The sequence below is a fragment of the Drosophila tropicalis genome, unplaced genomic scaffold, assembly GCF_018151085.1.
Source record: "Drosophila tropicalis isolate 14030-0801.00 unplaced genomic scaffold, ASM1815108v1 contig_593, whole genome shotgun sequence".
NCBI lineage: Eukaryota > Metazoa > Arthropoda > Insecta > Diptera > Drosophilidae > Drosophila > Drosophila tropicalis.
In genome coordinates this window covers 4,273,715-4,300,513 of record NW_027173070.1, presented here as the reverse complement: position 1 = coordinate 4,300,513, position 26,799 = coordinate 4,273,715, and the positions used below count along the sequence as shown (strand labels likewise).

At 34.8% G+C, this 26,799-nt stretch overlaps 2 protein-coding genes across 2 annotated transcripts; one reads left to right on the top strand and one right to left on the bottom strand.

The window, feature by feature from the left end:
- Positions 1–1,719: 1,719 nt before the first annotated feature.
- CCHa1-R (CCHamide-1 receptor) lies at positions 1,720–25,034 on the bottom strand. Its single transcript, XM_068290448.1, has 9 exons — positions 24,996–25,034; positions 9,544–10,056; positions 6,321–6,547; positions 6,158–6,261; positions 5,889–6,101; positions 4,979–5,082; positions 4,446–4,583; positions 3,203–3,331; positions 1,720–3,116 (listed from the first exon to the last, which is right to left on the bottom strand). Exons 2-9 carry the CDS (start codon positions 9,849–9,851, stop codon positions 2,906–2,908), a joined length of 1,434 nt encoding a protein of 477 aa, XP_068146549.1. The 5' UTR covers positions 9,852–10,056; positions 24,996–25,034; the 3' UTR covers positions 1,720–2,905.
- Positions 25,035–25,764: 730 nt separating this feature from the next.
- On the top strand, positions 25,765–26,783 carry cid (centromere identifier). The gene has a single exon (XM_068289211.1). The coding sequence runs from the start codon at positions 25,898–25,900 to the stop codon at positions 26,672–26,674; it is 777 nt and encodes a 258-aa protein (XP_068145312.1). The 5' UTR covers positions 25,765–25,897; the 3' UTR covers positions 26,675–26,783.
- Positions 26,784–26,799: the final 16 nt, after the last annotated feature.

Here is a 26,799-nt window from a genome sequence, read left to right as displayed (position 1 = left end):
AAGCCAAGATAAGCACTCGACTTGCTGGCTGGATGACAACTTGACATGGACGCTTAAGGACCAAAAATATATATATATATATAATATATACACAGTTTTTTATAGTCCATATATATATAGAGCAACCGCGACAAGTTTATTAAAAAAAATAAGGAAAATAAATGAGAGGGAGAGAGAGAGGACACAATAAGTAAGTAAAAGCACGGTTCGTTTTTATGACCTTGTTTCATCTTTCATGTTTTCCCAGAACTGAAATTTAATGTAGGTCTAATTTATATAATTTTTTACTTACTTGAGTTCACTTCATAAACTTCTTGGAGAGTGATAAAAAAAGGTAAATTTAAATATCACTTTCGGCACAAAAGTAAATTTAGTTTACAGGTAAAAAAATATGCGGCAGAAGACCTCATTTCACTGTCCGATATTGATTGATTGTTTATCCGCTCAGCTATCAACCTTTGACAAAAACCACGCCCACGCGAAGCCAAACATTCAAAAAGCAAAGGTAATCTTTGAGTCCAGGGAAGAGTGCTTAAATCCTTAGCACGTAGGCTTTGCCGTCCAACATTTCCATTAGTTGATTTAACATCTGAACTTGCCAAAGAGCGAAAATGCTAAAAACGTGCTCATGATTTAAGCCGCTTACTTGAAGTGGATGAGCTATGACCTATTGGGTCAGAAATTAAATTAAATAAAAATATTCCAAATCACAAAAGGTCAACACTTTAAATATTATTTATCTTATAGTTACCGCTCTCAATGGTAAAACAGTTCTCATATGTTCTTAATAGAAGTACTTTACTTTACCCTTTATTGGCTCCATCTTCCAAATAATTACAATTAAAGATTTATTTGTTTTTTGTATTTTCTTGGAAATCCTGATTAAAACACAGATTTACCTAGACCGCAATGTACTCTAAACGTCAATAATATAAATTTCAGACCATTTCAACCCAACTAAACCCAAAAGTCTCGTACATATATAACGCTGGAAATTTGCTTTGACTTGTCGATGTGTCAATAAGATTCCTTTTATACGATGGAAAGGGTTGCCCAAAGGCAAACCAATTAATCTTTTGGCCTGTTTATCGGCACTCAATGCCACGCCCCAAAGCCATACAGAAGTGTGGCCTACTCCTTTGTAGGTCATGACCGGTCTGATGTCCTGATTTGCCCCACACAAAACTTGTCCGCAGTCAAAGGCAGACAAAAAGGCAAACCCACCTAGTCATTTAATTTCACATAAATTTTACTTGTTCTCGCCAACTCTTTTCTCATTCCACTTTTCTACTGAATAGTCATTCTTTTTATATTGTCGTTTGTGGTGAATAAACTTTTGAATTTAAGGCCACAGTGAAGCTTCTCTTAAGTAGACTATAGTTTAAAAGATTTTTCGACTAATAACATTGAACTTGAATTGATATTTTTTTGCTTTTCTTTCCACGGGAATCGTCAATACCTCCCTCTATCGCTTTTTTTATAATAAAGGACTCTAAATAATAATAATTGCCACCCTAATAAATTTGTCTGTTAAGCAAAATTTCACTGTAATTACATTTATTTCATTCATCTATTTTGTTATTTTTTATATTGTTGAAAATTGTTGCACATAAAAATATATTTACAGAAGTTTTTATTTTATGCTTACATGGACACAACATGAAATCATATATTTATATGTACATAGATCTGTATGTGTATTCAACTATATGCCTCTTATGTTTATATAAGTAGATAGTGCTTGTATGTTAGCTTAAAGCCGTAGAACGGCTGCAATACTTTAGTATGGAACAGACACTGGGGGAGGGGGAGGCTGGGTGGTCGGGGCGTTTGCTTAATATTATGACTAGACGACAGACATGAAAAACGCATAAAATTCTATGTGCACAATTTATAAACCCTATGACTAGTGCATATAGTATACAGACTACATAGTATGCATATTCAGTATGCTTACGTTTATGTACAAAACTAAGGATTTTAACAACTTTCTAGCTATTTGTATAGGTATAAGTACATAAATAAACGTCTGAAAAGTATATGTCCTGGCCAAGTGGAACTTTTCTTACATTTTGTTGTCTTTCTTTAAGATTTATTCAGTTTCAAGGTGGGACTTTTTGCTTCAAGCCTTGCATAAAAAGAAAAGCAGTTCGGCTCAACAGGTTTTTCAAGATTCACCAAGTTCTGATGAAAACTAGTTGAGAATTACAATTAATTAAGGCGCTTAAATATGGGCAAAGCTTATTAAATCCATTTTTTTCAAACAAATAACAAAGACCCGACTCGCTGAACCACTCCCCTGAGTCCTACTCTGATCACTTACTTTAATACCATTTTTCATTAAATTGATTTCCGTTTTCATCTTTCTTACTACTTGTTGGAAGTTACTTCCATTGGCGATACCTTTTTCCTGTTGTTCGTCTTCGGCTCAGTACAATCGTTTCGGTGTCCTGTAATAATAAGTGCTCTTAAGACAACCCTTGATTTGAATCAAAAATATATTTTAGCTATCCCATTATCAAATAAGACCAATTCATTTTGTCTTGTGCATAAATATTTGTTTGGTTTTTCATTCTGGCCTCTACCTTCCTTCGCTTTTAGGTCAGTTGACTAATTTTCGAGCTAAAACATTTTTCAATTTACTAAAAAAAAATAAGTAGAACGCTTGAAGCTTAATGAAAAAATTCCACAAAAATTATTTTTTTGCCAAGACATTTACTTTTCAGGCGCCTCACGTATTAGTTAGATTTCCTTGCGTGTGGTCCCCCGAAAATGTCCACCCACACGCCGAATACTATGATTCTTGGAAATTTGCAAATATGTTAATTGGATTAAAAATTATGTGGCTACTTCACTTCCTGTAATCTCCGTTGAGGGCGGTCTGCCTACGCTTTTTTTCGGTATTTTAATTTAATGGGGATTCCTGCTGATGCTGCTGTGGTTGGGTCAGTTGCCTTGATGCGTGGTTTCGTCTATACTGACCAATCTCACTTAGCGGGGCGAATTCATAACTCGCTGGCATAGACTCGGGCAGGGCGGACACTGAAATAGGAGCAGTTTGTCCGCCGTTCGTGAGGGGGGGCAGCGACGTTATAGTTGTCTCTTGCAGGCGACAACTAAACGAGTGCGAATGAAATCAATAATTTGGTCAATTTTCGTAAAAGGATCTACAAATGTATGTATATCGATCGATGCGACTCACCTGCGTACAGTGCTCTGATAGCAGGAATGACGCGATTGATAGCGTTTCGAGGCGGTGCTGGTCAATGAAGTGTCATTGTGTTGGCTGCGCTTCTTGCGGCGACCGTTCACGCCTCGGCAAAAGAGATATCTGCAAATTGACCAATTGCGAAAAGAGAAAAGGGCTCAGGATGTAACAGAAATCAAAAAGCAACATGCAATATTTCAGGACAAAAAAAAAACAACATTTCGATTTTCATGTTTTGTGTGTGTAACTGTGGTTGTGAATGTTTATGGTTCTGTGTGTTCGTGCGACTGTGTGTGGGTGTGCGTGTATGTCTTTCATTGTTGATTGCAATTTTGAAAATAAATACTGACAGATGGTGCCTAATACCCAAATTCAATTCAGTAATCAAGCTTTTAGTTTTTCCTACGTTTAAAGCTTTATTTCGTAACTTGAATTTCCTTGTTTTGGGTTCGAGGGTTTCTTTTATAGTCGACAAATAGAAAATGACTATCCTTGATATCATTGAGTGCGCAAATGTTGCTGCCAGGATTTACTGTGACTACCCTCGTATTTTAAAGCCTTAAGCCTGAACGAAGGATATGCAAACGGACATCCTAGTTGTTAATAAGTACTAGGATCTGCTGAATGTAGAGAGAATATTTTACAATATTTATGTGCTTAACAATGAGAACTTCATGGAAGCACTATATGTATACTCTTGCAACTATAGAAGGAATAATATGAATATAAGAAGAAAGAAAAATTTATGTGAAAAACATAAATTTAATAGTAATAAACAATATTTTTTGCTAAGAGAGATTTTGGTTAACAATAAATCAAATTCAACCCTGCCTAGACACAACAATTCCAGCTGATAAGTGCGCTCATACATATATATAGAACTACATATGTATGCACATAAATTTGTTTGTATGTATGTATGTATGTATAGTATATAGTTTGTTATCTATAGCATACTCTTGTGGGCAATCAGAAAGAAAAAGTTTTTGCCAAGTGGTAATGTTTTTTTCTTTGTTTCTTGTTATTGTTAGTTGATTGGTTGGTTGGTTAGTTGGTTTTTGGTATCGTATTGCTTTGGTTTTAGGCTATGTTTTTAGGGAGATACAAATTGCAGTTTGCTTACGCTTACAGATTTACAGTTATTTGTTTGTTATCGATTCTAATCGAATATCATTAGTCATGCTGTTATGCTGCTGGTGGTGGTGGAGGAGTAGGATTGATGTGAATGAACAAATACCTATTGAAATGCTTGCGAAAGGCCCCGCTCACAAAGTAGAGGGCAACCGGATTGGCACAGCTGTTGGCAAAGGACATGCAAAATCCAACGATGCGCAGGACATGCCAGAATGCATTATAATCTTCTTGTGCAGTTGGCCTGTGTGCGAGAGTATGTCGAGATGTGGCAAAAACCATCATAATGGAGATATAAACGAGAGAAATTGATTATTGTCCAGAGCTGGGAGTATATGTCAAACAAATGGTGACAACATTACTCAAGCCAGCTCCTTTCTCCAGGCAGGAAAAGAGAGGCTGTGCGGGTCAATAGGGTGCCTGACTGTCGCTGTGACAGTGTGTGTGTGTGCACGAGTTCCTTTCTTATCTGCATTGACAAATTGACTTTCCCATTCATGAATATCGTCAGCACACATAAATCCTGGCACACACACACACACACTTCACTTCCTTTTTTTTAGACGCAATCGCACTCTCTCTCCTTTCCGCCATTTCTTTTCTTTCCCCATTTTTTTGTCATTTGCCCCTTGTACTTACCAGTAGTAGAACCAGAGAAAGAAGACGTGATATGGCAGAAAGCAAATACCAAAGATGACAACAAATGCCAATACTGTTACAGCAACTTTACGACGAGCTCGAACCTGAAACACAAAACAAAAGTTGCAACAAACCAGGCAAAAAAAAACTTGCTAAATTGAGGTTGAATATATTTATTTTTATTTTGTTTTGGCATTCGGCAAAATTTATTCTGACGCTGCCAATTGAATTTTAAATTTCCTGTAAAATACTCAAAGCATGTTCACTGGTTAAGGCAATATAAATATTTTAGTAGACTCAGTTTAGGCAACAAGCATTTTGAGTTTTATTTAATTTAATTTTATCTCCGGCCTGCATGTGTGAGTGTTTTGTTTTTTTGGGTTGTTGGTTATTTAATGTGAATTGTTAATTGATTGAGACTTTTTGGTTAAAAGAAAAACACTGAAAACTGTGAATGATTCATTAAGATTGCCAAAAAAAGTATCTAAAATACATTTTAAAGACCTGCTTTCGACAATAAATTATAAGAAATGGCTGCCAATCCAGACATGACGTCTTAATCAATCATCTATGTTAATCGACAATGCTAGAATGTATGCAGGTCTATACAGTTTTTGCCGAAAGTTTGTTGGCTTAGGGGACACTTCTTTAATAGTCTTTCATCTGAGGTGACCACAAGCTTCAGTCAGTAGAGGGATTGATTTAGGAAAACGTAAATTCTAACTTCAACTTTAACAAGCTTATACAACATTTGTCCTTGAGAGAGAGAGACATTTCTATAGGTAAAGTTGGTTTAAATTCAACAAAATATCAAGAAATTTAATAGAAAATGTACATATATATTCAATGACTAATATAAATTAGGTTTGAGTATGGCACATTTAGAGCTTTCTTTCTAATTTTATCTTACCTGTCTGACAGCTCCTTGCATCTCACCGGGAACACTGGCCGAGTACATCAAATGCAGAGCAATTAATACATAGAAAGCAGCTATGATAACCAAAGGTATGGCATAATATACTAAGAATTTCAATAGAACCATAGTTTTGGCATAATTTGCACCCCAATCATCAGGATATGGATAACAGATTACAATCGATTTCTCAAGACTAATGCCAACGGGCTGTAAAAAGAACCAAAATTATCACACAAATGTTATATTTGAACGAGGAAACTCACCTTAAGATTACTGCCAATAAGATCTGGTATACCGCAGAGTACAGCTAAAAGCCATATAGATACAGCTATGGCCAAAGTCATACTAGTCGCTCGACGACCACCTCCTATTTAGGTTATAATTTTCAAATTTTTCCATATCAAAATTAGTAATTTGGTCACTTACCATGAGCATGAAATTTACGCAATGGATCGACTATAGCAAAATATCGATCACCCGATAGGGCAGTCAAGGTAAAGACTGATACGCCAATTGACACATCCTTCATGAATTCGGTAACACTGCAGAGCGGGCCGCCCCATGGCCAATATTCCACGGCATAAACCGTGGAGACCAATGGAACTGTTGTCAATATAACCAAAAGATCAGCCAGGGCCAAGGAAAGTATATAACTGCGAGACATTGAGAGAGAGATCAAGAGAGAATATTAACAAAAGCCAAGGCTCGATAGATTTCTGTTAAAATATATCCCTTCGTGCAAGCGTAAAGAAAGGCAAAAGTCTAATAGATTTATGTGACCTTTTTTTTTTACATGGGAGATAAACCAGCAGCTTGCATATCTCTAAGGGTCCAAGGATATTTTCTGTAGCACGTGCGCGCCTTGAAGTGTGATAAAACAAATGATTTATGCCTGATATGTTGGCCAATTTTTAAGTAAAATTTTTGCCATTTGCCCATTGACCGATAAAATTGATTTATATGCTTGAGAATTTTTGCTTGAAAACATTTTTGACTTTAAAATTTGAATAAGAAGAAAAAAGAGGACGCCATAGTGACTGCAGATAAATTGCTTACACAGTGACAGAAGCTTTGTGATCTTATGCAATGTATAGTAATTTAATGTCTCCATCTCCCTTGCTCTGTGTAACCCTATCTCTTTCACACCCAGAGACGATGAGCGTGTGTGTTATACCATAAATAAGCTGCATGTGGCAGCAGAAACGAAACACCAAATTACATTTTTGTGGCACTCTCGGCACAACCTGATAAGGATTCTTGCTTTGGGTTTTTCTAGTGTTTTCTGTTTTAGTCCAGAGAGTCTGGTGGTCTGCCGGGGTATGGTCTATTTTTAGTCCTGGAATCCCCACCTACTTATATTCCAGTCGAGCTGAAACTGAGTCAAGTTGACTGTGGTCCGTTGCCTGGCTATGAAATGCAATTTCAGCGTAATTTGATCAGTTGACATTTCAGTTGGCTTTGGCTGAAATGTGCAAGTTTAATGCATTGCACGTGGGACAAGTGCTGTGACTCAGTGTGTGTGTTTGAGTGGGTGTAACTAAACACAGAAGTCCTATCCTTGGCCAGTGTTGGCATTATTGCTTATGATTTTTGGTGTTTTTATCAAATCCATAAAACGGAGAACTTTTGGCTTTTGAATGCAATTAAAAGTGTACTTATTTATGTCTGAGCACTTGTGCTAAAGCCACCTGGAAGCAATGCTAGGTTTGCAATTTGATTCTGTTGAACTTTGTGAAATGCCAATCAATGCACATTGGAACCTATCTCCAATTTCTTAGCATAAAGTGGAAAAAAGTTGATCAATACAAAACTTGCAAAAAAAAAAAGTAAATTCGTAAGTATCAAGTGTCAAAGCTGTTTTGTCTTGATGAGGTAAACTTTATCAAAGGGTTCGTATGTTAAACTAAAGAAGAATTCAAATGTTTACTACTAATAACTCTAATATCTAGTATCGCTCTTGATACGGCTTTGACCTCACCATTATCTTAAAGTTACAACTAAAGGCAACTCTATAATTACGTATACGCAATGTTTGTTTATATGCCATATTCGTTTACTTTTTGCCAAAAATTCCGTTATTGGGCCCAATGTGCAATGGTTTGGTCTATAACTTTCCAGTTGACAGATTTGACATCTGATTTAGATTGTTCTTTTGCCTACTACGAGTTGCAATGCTGCAAATTTGCAAATAATTTGCTTTTTTTTGATTTACTGAAACGGATATTTAGTATAAGCTTCTTCTTTAAAAAGCAATTTGTTTAGACCTTTAACAGAAGCTGTAAAACTATTAAACTTCTAGGTTGAACCCCAGTTAACATGGGGCCACACATTGAAGGGCTAGGGCCACTACCGAAGGTCAAGTGTGTGTAAGAGATGTGCGTTGAGTAAACAAGAACATCAATTAATAAATATCTTTTTTTTTTTTTTGTTATAGTCAGCCAGGTGTGACCTGGTAGTAGAGAGTTTAACGTTTTAATTGGCTGTACCCAACGACCACAGAAAGTGAAGTCCAATTCACAATTAACGAGATTCAGGCATCTGGCTAATGATGTAGCCACTAACGAACACTAATTAGCTATAAAGGTTTTTTCTTTACCAAGAATTCTTAAATAATTATGAGATTTTATTTATGGCTCAACTTTGCATATTTTAAGCAAGGAACTGTACCTTCAATATTTAGTCAATACCTCGAAGAGGTTGCCTAAAAGTAGGCAACATATTTTTGCCAACAAGCAGCGTAGGGCCCCAACATCTCCTAAAATCAAATTAATCGCAAGGCCTGTGTAACAATAACTTGATTTATGGCACTCAATTTATGCAAAACAACACAAAAATGTTACAATACACGCGCACGCACACACACACACACACACATGTGGCCAAACATGGCTAATTAGTCAGCTGTGGTATGTATAAGCCAAAAAGACGAGCAGCCTGGCTAAATTTTAAGTAATTTCTAGCCAAAACCAACTTCGACATTTTCCGCATCACAATCATCATCAACTGTATCATCATCAGCTTGGGCAACCACTTAATTAGCAGCAGCAATGTGTAAAGGCGTGCCAACGTGTAGAGGCGTGCCAACGTGGGCGTGGCGTAGGCGTTGTAAGGAACTTTTCACCACTGACATTTGCCACTTTTGCATGCATAATTTGCCACACACACTTTCGCCCTAAAAGAACGTAGCAGCGTTCATAATTAAATTCAATTTAAGTTTGTCATAAATCAAAAAGACATTTTTCATAATGTGAAAAGCTTTTTAAAGTTGAGGAATGTGATCGACTTTAAAATACCCTTAGTTTTGACATATCTATATACACATAATTTTTACAAAAACTTCAGAATATATAACTACAAGGATGAAGGATTCTAACAATGTCATCGAAGAAACTGAAAAGATCATGAAATTGAAAACATAAAAAGATACTTTACAGAAAACTTCATAATTATCATATATTAAACTTGATCTATGTTCTGATAAAACAAGGTTTACTCATTAATATCAGAAAGTAGTTTTATAAATCTTTTTTTTTCTTAGACATTAAAACTCAATTGCCTAATATACCCCACTAGCACTTGTTCTTACAACTTTTGAAACAAATTCTTTTTTTTTTTTTTTTTTTGGTCATAACTTTTCTTTGAAACTCACGTGTTGGGCACATTTCGCATCTGTCGCACACTGAGAAAGACCACTATGAGCGTGCCATTGCCCAGTACGCCGACCACAAAGATCAGGGCAAAAAGTATGGGCACAATATAAGTCTCTGGACGTCTTCCATATGGGACATAAGTTGTTGCAGTTGAGCCATTTATCGAATTATTATATTCCTCGAGGAGTGGCGAGGCAGTTGCCATGGCCAGATCCAAAAGTGCTTGAGTCATATTGGATGACTCTGGTTGTGGTTGTGGGAGTGGCAGACGACGGCCTGGAGTTGTGAGAGATAGCGCTGAGTCCATTTCTTATATGTTTTTGTTTCTCTTTTTGACTTCTTCTTCACTTTGCGATTGCTGAGCCAATAATTGAAACTTGTTTAAGCATAAATGATTCATTTAATTTCCTCACGGCTCGTTGAATATTGTTGATTCCTTTTGGTGTTTTCTTTTGCTGCATTGCCAATTGGGTTTTCCGGCTTTATCAAACAAATATATCAAATTTGTTTTGCTGCAAATAGAACAAAAGCAAGATATATTTATATAGTTCGATTAAATCATCTGTGAAAATTTGTTTTTAACTTCAATGTGAATGGGTTTCTATTGAACAGATTTGTACTATTTTACGAAATAAATATTGTAAATGCATTTTTCCATTTAATTTGTACATCAATTAAACAATTTAGGTCTTAGAGAAGTAAAATCAACACACACACACATTTGCCTATAAAACAAACAAAGCTTTAAACTGAATGGGGTAAAAAAAAAAGAGAATTTTCCACATTTTATACAAACAATTAAGACAATTCATTCATTTAAATGAATTTGCCAAGAGCTTTTGATTTATTCACTTTTCGGTCTGAAACAAACAATCAATGCACAGTGCACAAAAAGATGTGTATCAAGATTACATAAATATTTATATTTATATTTAATCATGGAATTTAATTTTATTCATTTACATTAATAAATAAATAAACGTTTCTATAGATGTGCCTATTATTAGTAAACATATTGACATCGCTACTAACATTCCACATAATTTAATGTTTAAATATATATTTATTATTTTAGAACTTTAATATTTTTTGTGTTTATAAACTTCACAGTGGTTAAACAAGACTTAAAATTACATTTAGTCCTTAAAAAACCTAAAAAATTTTACACAAAAGAAAGATGCTTTTAAAGTTCCTCAGTAGTTCAATGTGAGAAATTTCATTAAACTTTATCCAAATATTCATTTGTATACAATTTGCTTAGGGCTTGTACTAAACCAAATGCGGTTTGCATAATGAGAGTAACTAAGTCAAAGAGAAAATGACTATGCATGGTCATGTCATTCCGAAATCACATTAGTTTGTCTCAAATGTGTTTAAATTATTTTAAATTATAAAAGTTGTCTATTAGCAATAAAATTAAATTTGTACTTTGTTGCTCGCGGTCATTCCACAAAGTTCTTTATAGTTGGCAAAAAGTGACTTATTCGCAAAAAATGTCCTGTCTAGTTTCGGCCTCTCATTTTAAAACTTCTGCTTGTGACAGGTAATTAAATTGTAATTCATAAAATTAGAATTTGCTAATAAAAGCAAAGTCTTTTATGTTGAAATCCATCGTTGGCATAGTTGAGAGTGGAATTATTGCTAGGTATTTTACGGCCTGAGGCGGGATTCCAAGTTGGCGCCTTTCTTAAGAATTTGTGTTAGTAAATTATATAAATTTATAACTCGGGCTCTGGCATTTTCTTCTCTTTTGATGTTACTCTTGTTTTTGTTTAGTTTTCTGTTGGTGTTTTTCTTTAAATTGAATGCAGGCCCGCAGAAAGTACAATTAGATTATTTACTTAGCGAAAGAACTTCTGTCCCATGAAATGGCATAAGTTCCATTTAGAAATGTTTCTAGCTCCATGTTTATTTGATTTGCATCCTTTTTTTGATATGTTGAACATCTGTCAATGATTTGTCTCATTAAACACAATCTCTCAATTCAAGGAACTTTTTAGGATACTTGTTTACTTCAAGCGAATAATAAAATATCAATCAGGGTCGGATTGCCTTAAGGCGGGTATGTTATGGCCATGCTACAAATGTTTAGCATTGCTCAATTTAGTATTTGTATTTTGTTTACAGCTCTACATTCTAGATAATCTTTGAATCTTAGTCTTGTTTCAGAAGCAAAAAACGAGTGCCCCTTCCTTTGCATCTACATAAAATTGTTCGTTGCTATCAGATCAACGAGCTAGGTCGCTTTAGGGGCTACATTGGGGATGGGTGTCGCTAAATTCTACTGGCAAGGGAGTAGAATGGTCATTTTAGAACACTTTTCATTTATTTGTTTAGAAACCGAAAAAGAAGTTCCCAAAAGGCCGTCAATTTCACAGCTTGCCTCAAGCGGCAAAATAACTCTCTCTCTCTCTCTCTTTTATACCTTAATACGTGCTTGATTCAATTGCTGTAGTTAGATGACAAAAACATGTTGTTTCTCAATCCGATGTGATATGTTCGTGAACTTTAAGCTGCTTAGTAAACATTCCCACTTCAACCAAAGGCTTTAATATGCTTTGTAAACTGTTTGCCAAAGGGAATCAGAGTGCTGCATTTTCCTCTTGTGTAGTTGCTTTTGTTTTCTTTCGCTTCTCGTTTCTATGTCCTTTTGCTTCCTTTCATATTTAAGTTCAAATGCAGCAACTCGTATGCATATCGTCTTAGCCCCAAGTAAATTTCTAGTTCCAGTTAACAAACTCATTTCCCTTTTCCCTTTTTTTCCACCGATATTTGCCTGAGAGAAATGAACTGGGTTTTGGCATTGTGAAATGGCGAAGGCCAGCAGCATTTGCATTGAAGATTCTTTTTAATTAAAGCAAACAGTGTGAAAATTGAAAGGAAAAAGCTAGTGGGGGGCATGAGATTAGCTTTAAGTTACAGATTTATGACATTAGCATATAGTCGGTTACTTATAGCATGGCATTTGCTTATCAACTTGATGCTCTGTAGCTTGACTAGCACTTCAAGGGAATGCATATCCTGTCATTACATTTCCAGCCATTAAGCACATGTACACACACACACACACACACACACACACACACACACACACACACTGTCCCTATATAGTATGTCATAAAATATTACTGACATCCGAACGAACTTCAATAGCCAGGACCAGAATATCTAGCAAGAACGAGTAAGAGAAAAACTGAGTATAATTGAAATCCGTGCGTTGCGGTTCGTGTCCTTTTTCATTCATGTGTTTCTTACTTTTCGCTGACACTTCTTTGTAATAAAAATATGAATGGATTCACACCCAGGTAAACATCATAACATTATGGTTTCCCTCCCCCTTCCCTATACTTCTCAACTATTTATTGTTTTCTTTCGCTGAGTGCATAAGCCGAATGGCATTGGCAAACCAAACCAACTGCAAATGCAAACTGCATTCACGGTTAGGGGCCATAAAAACAAATGGTTAACTACGCAATGCCTTAGCTTCTGTTTACTTTTCATATACTTAGCTGGGTGAATATAAAAACAAAAGTACAACATTTTCTGTGCAACAAATGCAAAATATATGCGACATAGAGTCAATCTAGGTCAGAGTCTGGACCCAATTGCATTCTCAACAACCTCTCTGTACAATTTCTTAATTAGCAAAAAACTTTGTTCGTTTTTAAGTTCAATTTATATGCATCCCATTAGCATATAACATATTCTAAGTAATGTCTGGTCAAGTTGTTTTATGTAGTTTTTCTAAATAGATGAATAAAAACCACAAGAATCAAACAGAAGTGGACTAACCATATTTATATTGATTGTATAAAGATGCAAAAGAACTGAAGTTCTTAATATATAATTGATTCCCGTACATAGAAGTCTATATATAATCAAATTACTTAAGTTCAACTCTTGATAACTTATTATATGAATTGCATGGTGAAGCTTTTCCTGTGGAAAAGTTTTAAACAAAAGAACTTAAAAGTTACCTTAACTTGTTGCCCCAGGTTGCACATTCTGTTTGTTTCATCATCAATGTCTTGGAATTTATAACTTAACTATATAGATATAAACTGCACAGTTAATTAGCTTGACTTGATGCTGAATTCTTGGAAGTTGCAAAAGTTTTCTTAATCAACTTGACAGGAGTCATCGGATAAAACAGATAAAGTTTGAAGAGAATATATAGTTGTTATTAAATATTTTTGTATTTCTTAATGCTGAAAATTGATTTTTAATGAATTTATGACTGGCAGTCAATTGTCGTGAGGCTAATTGGTATGAAGACATAAATAATAGGGCCATTACAGAGTGTCCTTATTAATGGCCGCATGCAATGAAAATGATTGTGTACAACATGACGTATGAGCAACATATGACCTTTAGTGGTTTGGGGGGCGGGTTTAAGTAGAACAGAACGAGAAATAGATTTAAAAATCCTAAGTGTATAATTATATGAAATTAAGGGGAAATCTCAGTGTTCTAGAAGAGCGCTAGATTGCAATGACACATTCTATTTTTTCCCATTCCTCAATTCAAAATTTTTGTTTCTATATCTCTTATATATCGATAAAAATCAATTAAATTTCGTAACCTTTTTTTTTGTTTATAATTTTCTTTGAAAAGGGTTGAATTTTGAAAATCTCCACAAACAAAAAAGTAAACTTGTGGCCATTGCCAATTCCCTGAAGAACATCTTGTAGTATCTAAACAATGAAACATTAGAAATTTGCATATATTGATCCCTTATTCTGATACAATTCCATTTCGCATTTTATATGCAAATTTTCTAAATTTTAGAAAAACTTTTGGAAATTCCAATTTAACTAGATTATATTGTTCCTGTTGTTGTTCACTTTACGCAATTTTGTGTCCAATTGAAATGTAAAAGGGTTTCATGCTAATTGCAAAATGTTTTGGTTTGAAAATGCAAATTGAATTTGAAATAAGTTTGAATAACAAAAGCTTATTCGCATCTCACTTAGGCAACGCCTTTGATTTTGGCATTACAACAAAAGTGAGCTTAATTAAATATTTTTGGTGAATTTCATGCCATTTCGATTGAGGCATTTTGTTTTTGGTGTTGCTGATGTTGTTGTTCTGCGTTTTGCATTCCACTCGTATTAGGTTAGTAGGGAAAATGTCAACATTGTGGCATTGTTTGCCGTTGCTCGTAATTAATTTGTTAACACAATGACGAGGACATGGCCAAGAGAACGGAGTAAGGGACATGGACCTTGGCTTGGCGTCCGTTTGTTTCTGTGTACTCAATTAGCTAATTGAAAACTTTTCAACTACATAATGCCAACACGATTACCTAAACCACAAAAAAAAAACATCAATTTATAATGCCAAGATATAAATTTCCACAAAACAATAAATACGTTAATATTCATGTCTATTTTTGGCCCTTTGCCCTTCATTTGGTTCCCTCGCAACCATTAAAGTTGACAAATAAACCTGTTAGCCTGTATCAATAACTGGCTTACAGCAATTTGACAAAATAAAACAAAAACTGAAATACAAAATAAAACTGCTTTGCTCTGATTTATGATGGCCAACAAAGTAGGAGACGACAAATGCTCGTGGAGATGGGGACATTTAGTCGCTTATCTTACCAGCCATCTGGATGTCAAATATTTATGGACTCTTCGATCGAACAAATGTATGTTCAATGAATATATATAGATTTGCTACCCTCTTTCCAATCATTGAAAGGTCTTTTTTTTCAATCTGTTCTTAGTTGTGGCCAAAATAGAAAATTATGTCGGGTTGTTGTTGTGAATCTAGCCATAGTCTTATCTAGCCATATTTGTCCTGTGTTTTTGTTTTGTTTGTTATAGATTTAAATTCTTTACAATATTACGTCTTAGGAAATTCTAAAGTATTTTTGAAACACAACAACCTTGGACAAATACATAATCGTTGGAAAAGATCTTTAAACTTTGCCAAAAAAAGTGTTGATATTTATGTTTTTAAAGAGTTTCAAGTTTAAGATTCTTTGGATGGGTTGTTTTTCTATATTATATAACGGAATATTTTGCAATTCCCATAAAAATAGAACAATGTACTGAAATATAGAGTTTAATCTGAGTAATCAAGTTAATTAAAGCTTTTGCTATTAATTTTAGCTAGCTTATTGGTTGGTATATTTTAATATTTTACTTTGTAAGTAAACTCTTTATGTGTAAAATAGTTAGTTACCGTACCTAAGTAATGGTAATTATAAAACGTACTTATTTAGAATAAAAATGTCATAAATAATAGCAACTATAACAATAACAATCAAATATATCTGACACTCATCGCTTTTATAAATTCTTTTCATTTGTGGATGAACTCGAGCCAATTGTGAATTGCTAAGTACATTCTAGTCGATCCTTTTGACTGATAATTCGCATTTGTTATTTGATAAATCAATGCAATTTATCAGCAGTTCAGTAGCAAGCACAAACGCCACTTAAAGTCTGTCCACATGTGTGATTTTTTTGGAGGAGGAGCGGAAAAAGCATGTGGGGGGGTGGAGGGAGGCAATTGGAAAACATCCGCAGGCAAATTTTTTATCTAAAAGCAAACACTCGCCCAACACGTTCCAAACTCCAAATAGAAAATCAAAACCAAAAACCGAACGTTACCGAACAGAAATGAAATGAACTGAAATCTTATCTGTCAGCCGTTTTGGGGTGGCTTAGTCCGTCTACATAATAAATGTTAAATGCATTTAAGTTAGCGGCAAATGTTACGAGTTGTGTTTGGAAGGATCTGCTGACGACATACGCGAAAACATTTTCATCTAATAAATAACGCGATTCGCAGAATCGACCAGACGAAGTCGCGCAGTCTCAGGCCCTGCCCCTGTACACATCTTTTGGGGACGACTTTTACATTGTTTTTTCGTTTATTTCGAAACAAAAGATTTGTGATTGGCCATTTGTTTTTCGTTGACTGTTGACTGAAATTGAATACGCCGCGAATCTCTGCTCTTTGTTCTTATTTCAACAAATAATGAACTGAGGGAAAAAATACGATTTACCTATAAGTTACTGAATGCAAACATACAAATATTTCAGAAATTGACATGTATGACTTCATCAAAAGTTATTCATTTCCAAAGAAACTTCTCGAGACCTATGGAAACACAACAGGAAACACAGCGAAATTGTCGTTAAAGGTTAAAGGTTAGCGGGCAAAAGTTGTTGCCTCTGCACCTCGCATATTTTTATCTTTCAGCAAAAAGCAATTACTTTTGTCTGCGGCATATTTAAAGTCCTCGTTTTAAGCATCTTATATTTCATTTAAATGCCAGAGGAGATGCCAACGAAATCCAAAATACTTAAAAACTCGTATGTTCCAATCCATAAACCAACTCGCTAAGAGGCAGCCATAAAATATGTAAATTTAAAGCAGCTTCAGAGCTCCGTAAGCCCATTCGCAATTCGAATACAATGTGATAGTTATATTTAATATTTTTATACACTGACTTAGGGTAAGTCTGCTTTATTATGAATCTGTTTTTAGTTCTGTGATGAGTCGTTTTTGACTACCAAGTCAATGTCTGCATGGAATGTACATATAGTTAGGAATGGATGTTCAACTTCATATCATATCGATTCAATCAGCTCTCTAAGACCTACCTAGAATTTGAAAAATTTTATTTTAATTTAAAGAGTCCCCACAAGCAAGGGTATACAAACTTCGAAGACTTTGAGAAGCTTTATTTATGTATAGGTATATAAGTATGTATGTATGGTATATAAGTATATCCTGGTTCGATTTGTCAAACTGTTCGTACACTTTTTGTTGCCTCTTCTTAAAGCTATAAAAGCACTAGCCTGGCAGGGGCGACAATGGAGGGAGGAAGGGGAAAAATTGAACAATTTGATGCTGCTATTATCTCTATAACGAATATATACATTATTCAACCTATATATATTTTGTTAACATTTTTATTGCTATGTATTGGATTTTCGCTTTGATTTTGCCTAAAAGTATGCTGTAAAATACTCATTTTGCCGCAACGGAAACGGATTCCGATAACATTTTAGTGGAAATTCTTTATACCCTAAAATTTAAAATGGGTATATAAACTAAAAGCAATTGTAGTGATTAAATATACAAGTCTCTAACTAACTCTGCTGAACTCTCTGCAATTATAAATTATTGAAATCGAAAAGGCATTAACTGTTTTTCTTAGTAAATAATTAACTGGACTGACTGTATCTTTCGTATTACCATTAAATCATCATTTAGGCTGCTAAACTTTGGATTGCAGATACTTCTAAAGTCGACTCCACATTTTTCTCTTTTGCGTTAGCAATTTAATACAATGGCGGCCACAAAGCTGAAAGCTAAAAAAAAATTGTATGGTACTGAATGGTTCCGGGCGCTCCCACCTTCATTTCCCTGCCCCATTTTGTGATTTCATCAATGCGGCAAAAAACTTTGAGAAAGGGAAAAAGACAGATAGAGAGGGAGGAGAGCGAGAGAGCGAGAGAGAATGAGAAGAAGTAGAGTATAATAGAGATAGTGAAAAGAGCAAGTAAGTTTAAATTACTTTTACATGCTGCTAATGTCCTTTAATAACCATGTTTTGGGGTGTGCATAACAATTTCATTCTGCTCGTTGCCTGCAATTACAGTGCATTAGTGTTTGAGTTTTGTTTTATATTGCTTTAACCGAGAGTAAAGTTTTTGCACTCACTATAAGTAAGTTTTGTGCGCCAAGCCACGCAACAGCTGCAAATTAAATGAATAAGTAGAAGAAACCACAAACAGAATGAGAGAGTTTTAGCAGGTGTATATACAGAAACAGACCCACAGATAGACACAAAATTTCCATAATACATATATGTATATGCACACCTACAAATATTGTCTTAATAAATATTATTAAACTCAATTTGCATTAAATTAAACTTGAGCGAATTTCAATTTCAAACATGTGTGTCTGAAGCCTTTTCCTTTCCGGCTCTGCTATACATATGTGGGTCTCATATGCCAGTTTCACTCTCCTCCTGGTTTCCTCTTCTTTGGTGGCCATTGAAATTTTGGACCATTTGTTGTTTTATTGCCGTAAACTTTTTCGGTCCTGCCATTTGCAAGGACTAATTGTGCGCGCTAAAAGTGGCCATTTTTCGCCTGGCTTTGTTTTTTTCTTCTTTTTTTTTTTTTTTTTTTTGTTAACTTAAGTCCTTTGAGTATGTAAATGAAGTTCCTGACGCTTGATTTATGCACTTGAGTAATGGTTTTTCTTTTATTTGCTTGCTCTGCTGTTTGTCTGACAATTTAAAATACTCAAAAACACAAACACAACACGAAACGGAACACTGAACATACTGAATTCCCTTTGTTAAGGCATTCAAAGTGAATTGCTCGAAATTTACTTCTGTGTTTTTACTGTTTTTCATTAAGAGTCATGAGATTTGAAAATATATCTGGCTTATTTTTCTCAGGAATCTAATTGGGCGAGGATTATCCAAATAAAAATATTTTGCCCATTAGGAAGAGGCCAAACAGTTGAATTTTGGAAACATTTGGAGTCCTTTAAGTGAACATAAATGGATTCTCTCTCTAAAAGAATTTAAAAGTTTCAAAGAGTTTTATAGTATGATACCTATCTTAGGATCTTAGCCCGACTTTCTCTATCCTATGTCGTAAAATGAACTCTCGAAATCTCACATAATATCCTTCTAAAGACTTATATGTATTTAAAATACAAAAGAGACAATAGCCAAAACAATATTTGTATTGTCCTTTGGTATTTTGGGAACCCAAAGCTAACGCATATTCCCATGAAGTTTAAGTACTTTTAAGTTTGAAAATATTAAAAATATATATATTTTGTTCCCTTTGTCTCTAAACTTATTCCAAAGTTATCTGTTACTTTTAATTTGTATTTATAATGAAAATAGTTTAGAGTTTTTTCTACTTTTCGTAAATTGTTTTCTTCCGATTTTGAATCACCCTATTTCAATATCCATTTGCCAAGCGCTAAAGAGACATATTTTTTAAAACCACAAAAGAAAATGAAATATTGTCCTTAATAATAGAAACCTAATTGTGGGAGTGGGCCATCTTTTGGCATTAGTTAAAGTTGAGAGATTTGCATGGCCTACAGCTAAGTGTCTTTCAAAACGATTTGCGTTCCATTTTTCACAAGCTGACACAATTTATTTTTCTCTTTGCAGACTTTTTTCACTGCTCATTAATATGAATTTCATTTTGTGTTTTACTTTCGTTGGGTTTTTTCTTGGTTTTTTCTGCATATTTTCCTAATTTTTCTATGTGTTAAATTTTTGTTTGTTTGCCAATTTGCATAATTCAAGACTTGCCTCAAAGCTGAGAAAATTTCTCTTTAGTAGTTTTGTTGACATTCTTTCTTTGATGACTGTGATGGCCACCTTCCCCCCGCCCCCGCTCCACTTGCTCATTAGAATCCCGAGTCAGGACAACAACAGCAACAGTTTGTATTTGGTTGGCCGACTAAATAAATTTGTTAGATGCTTGGCCGCTTGCTGAGTGACAGTGAACACTTTGCCTCATACTCTCGGTCTCATTCTCCACCCCTGTCTGTATCACTCTCTCTCCCTGAGATTCTCTGACTCCTGACCCCACCTAAACATGGATACATCAGCACATCAGTGCACATATATCATTTTCATTTTGTAATTTGTCTCCTCCCACTCTCCTCCAGGCAACAGCTTCTACCTCCTGGCTTGGCTTTTGGCTTTGGCCTACAGTTTGGCCCACAGTTAATTGGTTGGGTGTTGATGTGAATGTGTAGCTTGCCTCATATTAAATTACATGACAGCTAACATGAGATGGTGGTGCCCCGAGCCGTGTGGAGGGAGAGTCATATACCAGAAGCGTCTTGCCTTAGCCCAAAACAGAAACACAAAAAAATTATGCCCATGAGCTGTCGTTCATAAAAAATGGGAACAATTCAATTTTGCTTATGCAATTTTCATGTTTCCCTTAAGGTTGCTATCTAACTTTTTGGCCCAATAAAATAAATGTCGAACAGATTTAACACCAGGCAAAATGATTTAATTTACTTTAAATTAAATTACCATATTACAGGAATTAAAGTACTTGAAGTATTTAGTTAAATAAACCGAAAGAAAGTAAATTAAATTTAATATTAAATTGATTAGTTCAATCGCAAGTTCCTCACCCACTCACTTTTTGATCCACTTTAGAGAAGGATAAATTAATTTCATCTAATTGTTAGAGTTTCCTTCCTCTCTCCCACTTTGTCTGTCTATGTATTTCGGGAACTAAGCCATGGCACACTTTTCATATTATAAGCAAAGTCGTCGACATTTTCATTAATTCCAAACGTGCATGTCTATCAAAATTCTCTTGGCCATGGAGCCATAGCGAGACGGAAAGTCAAATTGGAATGGGAAAGAGAATATAAGCTCAAGGCGAAAGTATTAAAATTATCCATTTCTCTTTCAGTTTGTTTAATTAATGAGATTGTCTTACAAAGGAATGTAATATTTCTAGATGTGTTAACGAATTTCGCATACTCTATAGGCTGCAGGAGCCAAAATTAGAATGAATAAAATTGTATACCATTCCAAGTCCTTATTCGATAGATCTGCTGCTTATAAAGAGAAAATCTTTAAAGAAGTTTTGTTTAGTTACATTGGTTTCCCCCCTTAAGGGACACGGAATCAATCAAAATGCCTCCAATCCCTTAGCCATTACAGCAACTGATTTCAATGATCCATTAAAATGAAATTTGTCTGTTGTCTGTCAAGACATATGAAACTTTTTTATTCTGCATAGATGAAATTTTGCATATTTGTTTAAATATTAGATGTAAGTTTGTTAGTTTGATGGCTTCTTAGTAAATATCCTTAAGGAGAAATAGGTGCAGTAGAGTATTTTAGAGTCACCAAGCTAAATCTAAAACAGAAACGTTTAACACTTCACTGGGCTATCTTTTGGGCAGTTTGCCTAAACCCATTACTAGTTCCAGCCAAAGATAAATTATATAAAGATTTAATCTGAAGCATACTCAAATAATGACTACAACATAAATATTGATTTAGTTGATAATACTGATTAAATCTGGATGATGGATTTGTGAATTTCCCTTCGAGTAAAGCCAGCTGACCAAGTGTCTCATTGTCATGGACAGAAACCAAATTTTTTTTCATTGTGCATATTCATTTGTGAAAACAATGCACATACCAAAGACTTTGTCAAAGTGTGGCCCAAGTAGGTATGAAGAGCAGCAAAGCCACTTGAAAAGTTCAGGCATCATTACTTTGGTATTTTGTGGTGATTGGCTTTCGTTCTCTATGCTCAAGTGAAGCAGAATGAAAATGAAGTGAAAAGAAACCGAATAGAAAGAAAAGAAGAGAAAAGCCAAAAGAATGGACAAGAGATGATACGGCCAACACTTGGAGTGACAAACAAACAAAACACTTTGCAGCCTACGTGTTTGGTTTGGCTAAAAGGAATGGGCCAGGAACATCTTAACTAAATGCCACACACATACACACAACACAAAAAGTTTTTTTGTTATATTTCAATTTAGTTTGTCAAGTTTTATATTTACTTTAAGTTTCACTTCGATTCTCAGTTTCAATTTCTTCTTCATCAGCTCATACACACCCACACACACACAAATCCGCAGATATCGGGAAAGAGAGAGAGGGCGTCCGGTCTTCTGCCCGTAAGCATTATAAAAATTTATGGCTAATAGAAATTAAATGACTGCCATTCGTATGTATTAACAAAGAACAAAATTAGTTATTTAGTTAGTTAGTTAGTCTGTTGGCAACTGCCAAGCTAAGCACAGAGAGCTCCTCATGATGGTCAATGTGATAAATTGACCCATATATAGATCTATTCAACATATGGTTGCAGGAATATAACTTTCTATGTCAGAACATAAGTTTCAGCATGAATAAATTACAGCAAAAAGTTTACGAATTATTAGTTAGAAAAATGTTTGCATTAAATTAATGAAATCAGATTGGGATATTATAGTTATAGATCTATTTGGGAAGACCCAATATGTTTAATTTAAATCATTATGTAAGGGACATAAAAGGCTTTGTGGGTCTATTGCTAATACGACATGTGAACCGGGAATTGCTTTATTTAAAGTCTTCTTAAGATTTTATTCATTTAGAAGCATTCTTAAAGTTTTAGGTACCCAAAAGTACTTATTTTAAGGAATATTACTCATACGACATGGAATATATTTTTATTTTATTATATATATTTTTATTTATAGTGATCTGACTATCTTTCACACATTTTGAGAATCAATTTCTAATATTTTTTATGAAATACACAAAATATTTTAATTTGACAATATTAATATTTTAAGTTCTTAGAAAGTTGTAAACATTTTCAATTAAAATTGATATAAAATTCGGGAAATTGCTTGAACATTGACCTTGATACTGTTTTCTTTAGTAGTTTTTGATTAGTTTGAGAAATTTTTTGTGAAAATTGCAAGTAAAGAGCAAATAATTGTTTCTATCTTTGGCAAATTTGTAAATTTTTGAAAGCGTATATAGTTTTTAGTACATAAAGTAAATACAGTATGTAATTCAGGTGAGCAATTTTCATGTGTTTGGCATGTTGTTGCTGTTTATTTTGGCTGGAGCATTATTTTTTTGTTTAATGCTGTCGCGTCGGCAAATTATAAACAAATCGCCATATTTGAAACGTTTAAACATTGTAGAAGAGCACACGCCTCTCTGCTATATAATTAGATTTACACACTGAATCTAGTGCGATATAGGCCTCAGTGTCTTGCTATGATGATCAGTCATCAGTTTATCATGTGTGTATTTGTGTGTGTGTGTGGGCGTTTGAGGGGGTGGCAATTAGTTGCCATAAAGCGAATCAAGCAACCAACCAACCCACTAGGCAGAACATGGTTTATGTTAATAGTTCTGGGTTATGGGCACATTTAAGCCAGGCCATAAGCAAGCCAAGGATATTCAGGTTATATCTCTGCTGCCAAAGACTAATAAATGGCATATGCCCTTCCATTGCACTTGCACTTTATCCTCTCCACTTGCATCTCCTAGTCCTCGTTCCCTCTTGGTTTTCTGTGCATTTTTAAGTTTGTTTTGCGTTGCGTTTTTTTCATTAACTTGAGAAGATTTCTTTCTCTCTCTCTACCTCTGGGTCGTGTAGTTGGTTGACTTGTGGGTTACTTAGTTGTTTTTTTTTTTATTGTTTTTGTGGTTTCCTCTTAGTGGGCGGTTGGTTGGCTTGTGTCTTTTTTGGCAGATAAATTTCTAAAAAGCATGAAAAGGGTGGATACTGGCCAAAGTCCCTGGTTGAGTTTTAGGTTTGTGTTTTCCTTTTTCATTTTTCTTGACACTTTTAGTTAACTCAAATATTTATGAGCTTTTTTTATTGTTGTGAAAATAAATTTTCTGGATACTTGTAAAAATACGTTTTGAAAAACGCTTGTTTTACAGTCGGATATGTAAATCAATCATAATTCGAAATGCCAAGTAAACAAGAGAAATCCATCAACATTCAAAATCATTTTGCATTTTGGGCACTTGATATGCGATTGAAGCTGTCAGTGCAAATTTTGAATTAAAGGCAGGTACATTTAAACATTAAATTTAAATAAATTATTTGAATACTGTAAATTATGGTTAAAATGTTTAAATGGAAATAAATCAGTGGATTTTTATATTAACTCCAGATCATTGAAATAAAGAACTTTTGAATTTAATTTTATGAAATGTTTTAGGAAAAATTTTTCAAAAAAATTGTTAAAAATTTAAATTTTTTAAAATTTAATTAAGTTTGACATTTTCTAAACCAAATTGTTCTTTCAAGGTACAAAAAGATTGGAATTTATTTCTTAAAAGGAGAACACAATAATTTTTGTATTGAAAAAATGTTCAATAATATCTTTAATTTATCAAGATCAGAAAAAAACGGCACAAATATATTTAACACAACATTTTACAATTCGATTGTAAATTGAGTACAAAAAAAAAAGAAAGGAAAACTAACTGTGAAAAGCGGAAGCAATGCACACGGACATACGCAGACACACATATGTAAATTGTGGAGAACCCAGAGTCGAACGAGATTCCGATTTGTAGATTTGAATGCAAATTCCTAGAACGATATTTTCCCTTTGCCAGGCGATTTACGATTTGTTATTGCAATTTACACAAAAAAGCAAGCACAAAAGGGTAAAGGCAAAAAGGAAAAGCCATGAACGATACATTTTACACCATTTTCCAAAACGTGAAAGGGCACAGTGCAAGCGTAAATTTTCACAAAATGCTTCTCAACTGTCAGAACACAATTACTTACTTAATCTGATCAATTTATTGTTTCCCGATAACACAGACGCATGTAGATACATACATACATATATTTATATATATGTACATACATATATATCTATGAATCGCGATTTACATCAATTTGCAATTATTATTTATTATGCTTACATCTGCATTAAAGTGTTTCCGTGTTTAACTCAAACAGGATATGCCTGGTTAGCAGAGGAAAAACACTTGTAAAGATTTTTATGTTTACACACACACATTCACACACACAAAGACACCAAATTTTGTTTAGGTTTTTTAAATTTTTTGGTTTTATTTGATTTTTGTTTTGGTTTTTGTCTTGGCACTTGGTTTAGCTAAAAAAGCCGGAAATTGACTTCAACGTTTAAATTTCGCACCAATTTAAATTTCGCTCTATGTGTGATCTCTTTTTAGATGGCCGACAGAAAATTTATCCGTGAACCGGAGAAAAACGCATGCGACTTGTTGGCGCGCGCGAAAGCGTTTGACCAACTCACAGCAATTTCCCATTTCATTCAAGACTCAAAAGGGCGGCCAGCCACAAAGCCAAAGGATGGGAAGGGAAGGGAAGTATCTTCTGTTTGGTTCTAAAATGCCGGCTATGATTTGCCAGGCGCATGCTCCATAATGTTCATTTGTTTTGGTTTTTTTCTTTGTGTACTAAACCAATAACTATCTTCATATGGATTAAAGTTTTATTTGTATAAATTTGCATTAACAATCTTTTAGTCCATTGTAAACGTGTGATAAAACAAAAACCATGGAATTAATGAATTTGCATTTAGCAATTTGAAATAATTTCATTTGGCGGACAATAAACTAAAGCGCCACTGAGCGCTAACATGTAGATATTCGGTGTATGCATGTAGATAGCGCAGACCGGGTCATACGGTCACACTTTGCTCTTCAGTAAAAAAGGCGGCAAGCTACTTTGAATACAACGATTTTTTTTTGTTTTGTTTGTCTCATTGAGTGTGCTGTTTGTTAAATATAAAAATAATTAACACATATTATTTGTTTAAGTCAAAAGTAACTAAATTAGCATGAGACCCCCCAGAGGTAAGAGCGGTGGACATGTTGGACATGCGACCAAAAAGAAACGCAATCAGCGGGACGCCGAAGATTCTGATGAGAATGAAGATGATGCCACGCCATTTCGTTCGCCAAATGCCGAGGAAGATGTCACAGACTATGGCTTGGAGTTCACCACCAGCCGATTGACTCTCACTGATCATAATGGACAAGCGCGGAACTCAACGTTGCGAACTAGAAATCAAACATCTCAAGTGGCCCAACAACCCGAAGACCAGGATGCGCCAACGGACTATGAAGATGAAGATGAGGAAAACGAAAGCGCCGATGAAGAAAATGCTGAGAACCAACCACCGAGTAACCCACATAGATCCCGACCCGGACCTATACCGCCACCGGGACGTTCAAGTCAAAATCGAAAACAATCGCAACCACAGTCACATCCTTCACCTGGTACACCTCGCGTCAGACGAAAGCAAGTAAGACCTATAAATAGAGACGTACGAATGAATCAGCAAATCGCACGACTGCAAAGTACAGTGAATTCGCTGATACCACGCCTCCCATTTTCTCGCCTGGTGCGTGAAATCCTTCATTATAACAATAGAGAAACGGATCCTTACAGAATGACTGCATCCGCTTTGGAAGCTCTGCAACAGTCGTCAGAGATGTTTCTCGTGCAACGATTCCAAGATGCCTATCTGCTTACCATGCATCGTCAGCGAGTGACTTTAGAAGTCCGGGATATGGCATTAATGGCCTTCTTTTGCAAAGACAGTGCCAATTGATGAATGCGTGTTCGAGGCTTCTAATTATACCTGTTTATATAACTTTGAAATAATTTATCATTTGTTATTTTGTTAATAAAATCTTCCATCTATCTTACTATTAACCAAATGGCATTGTAGTCTCT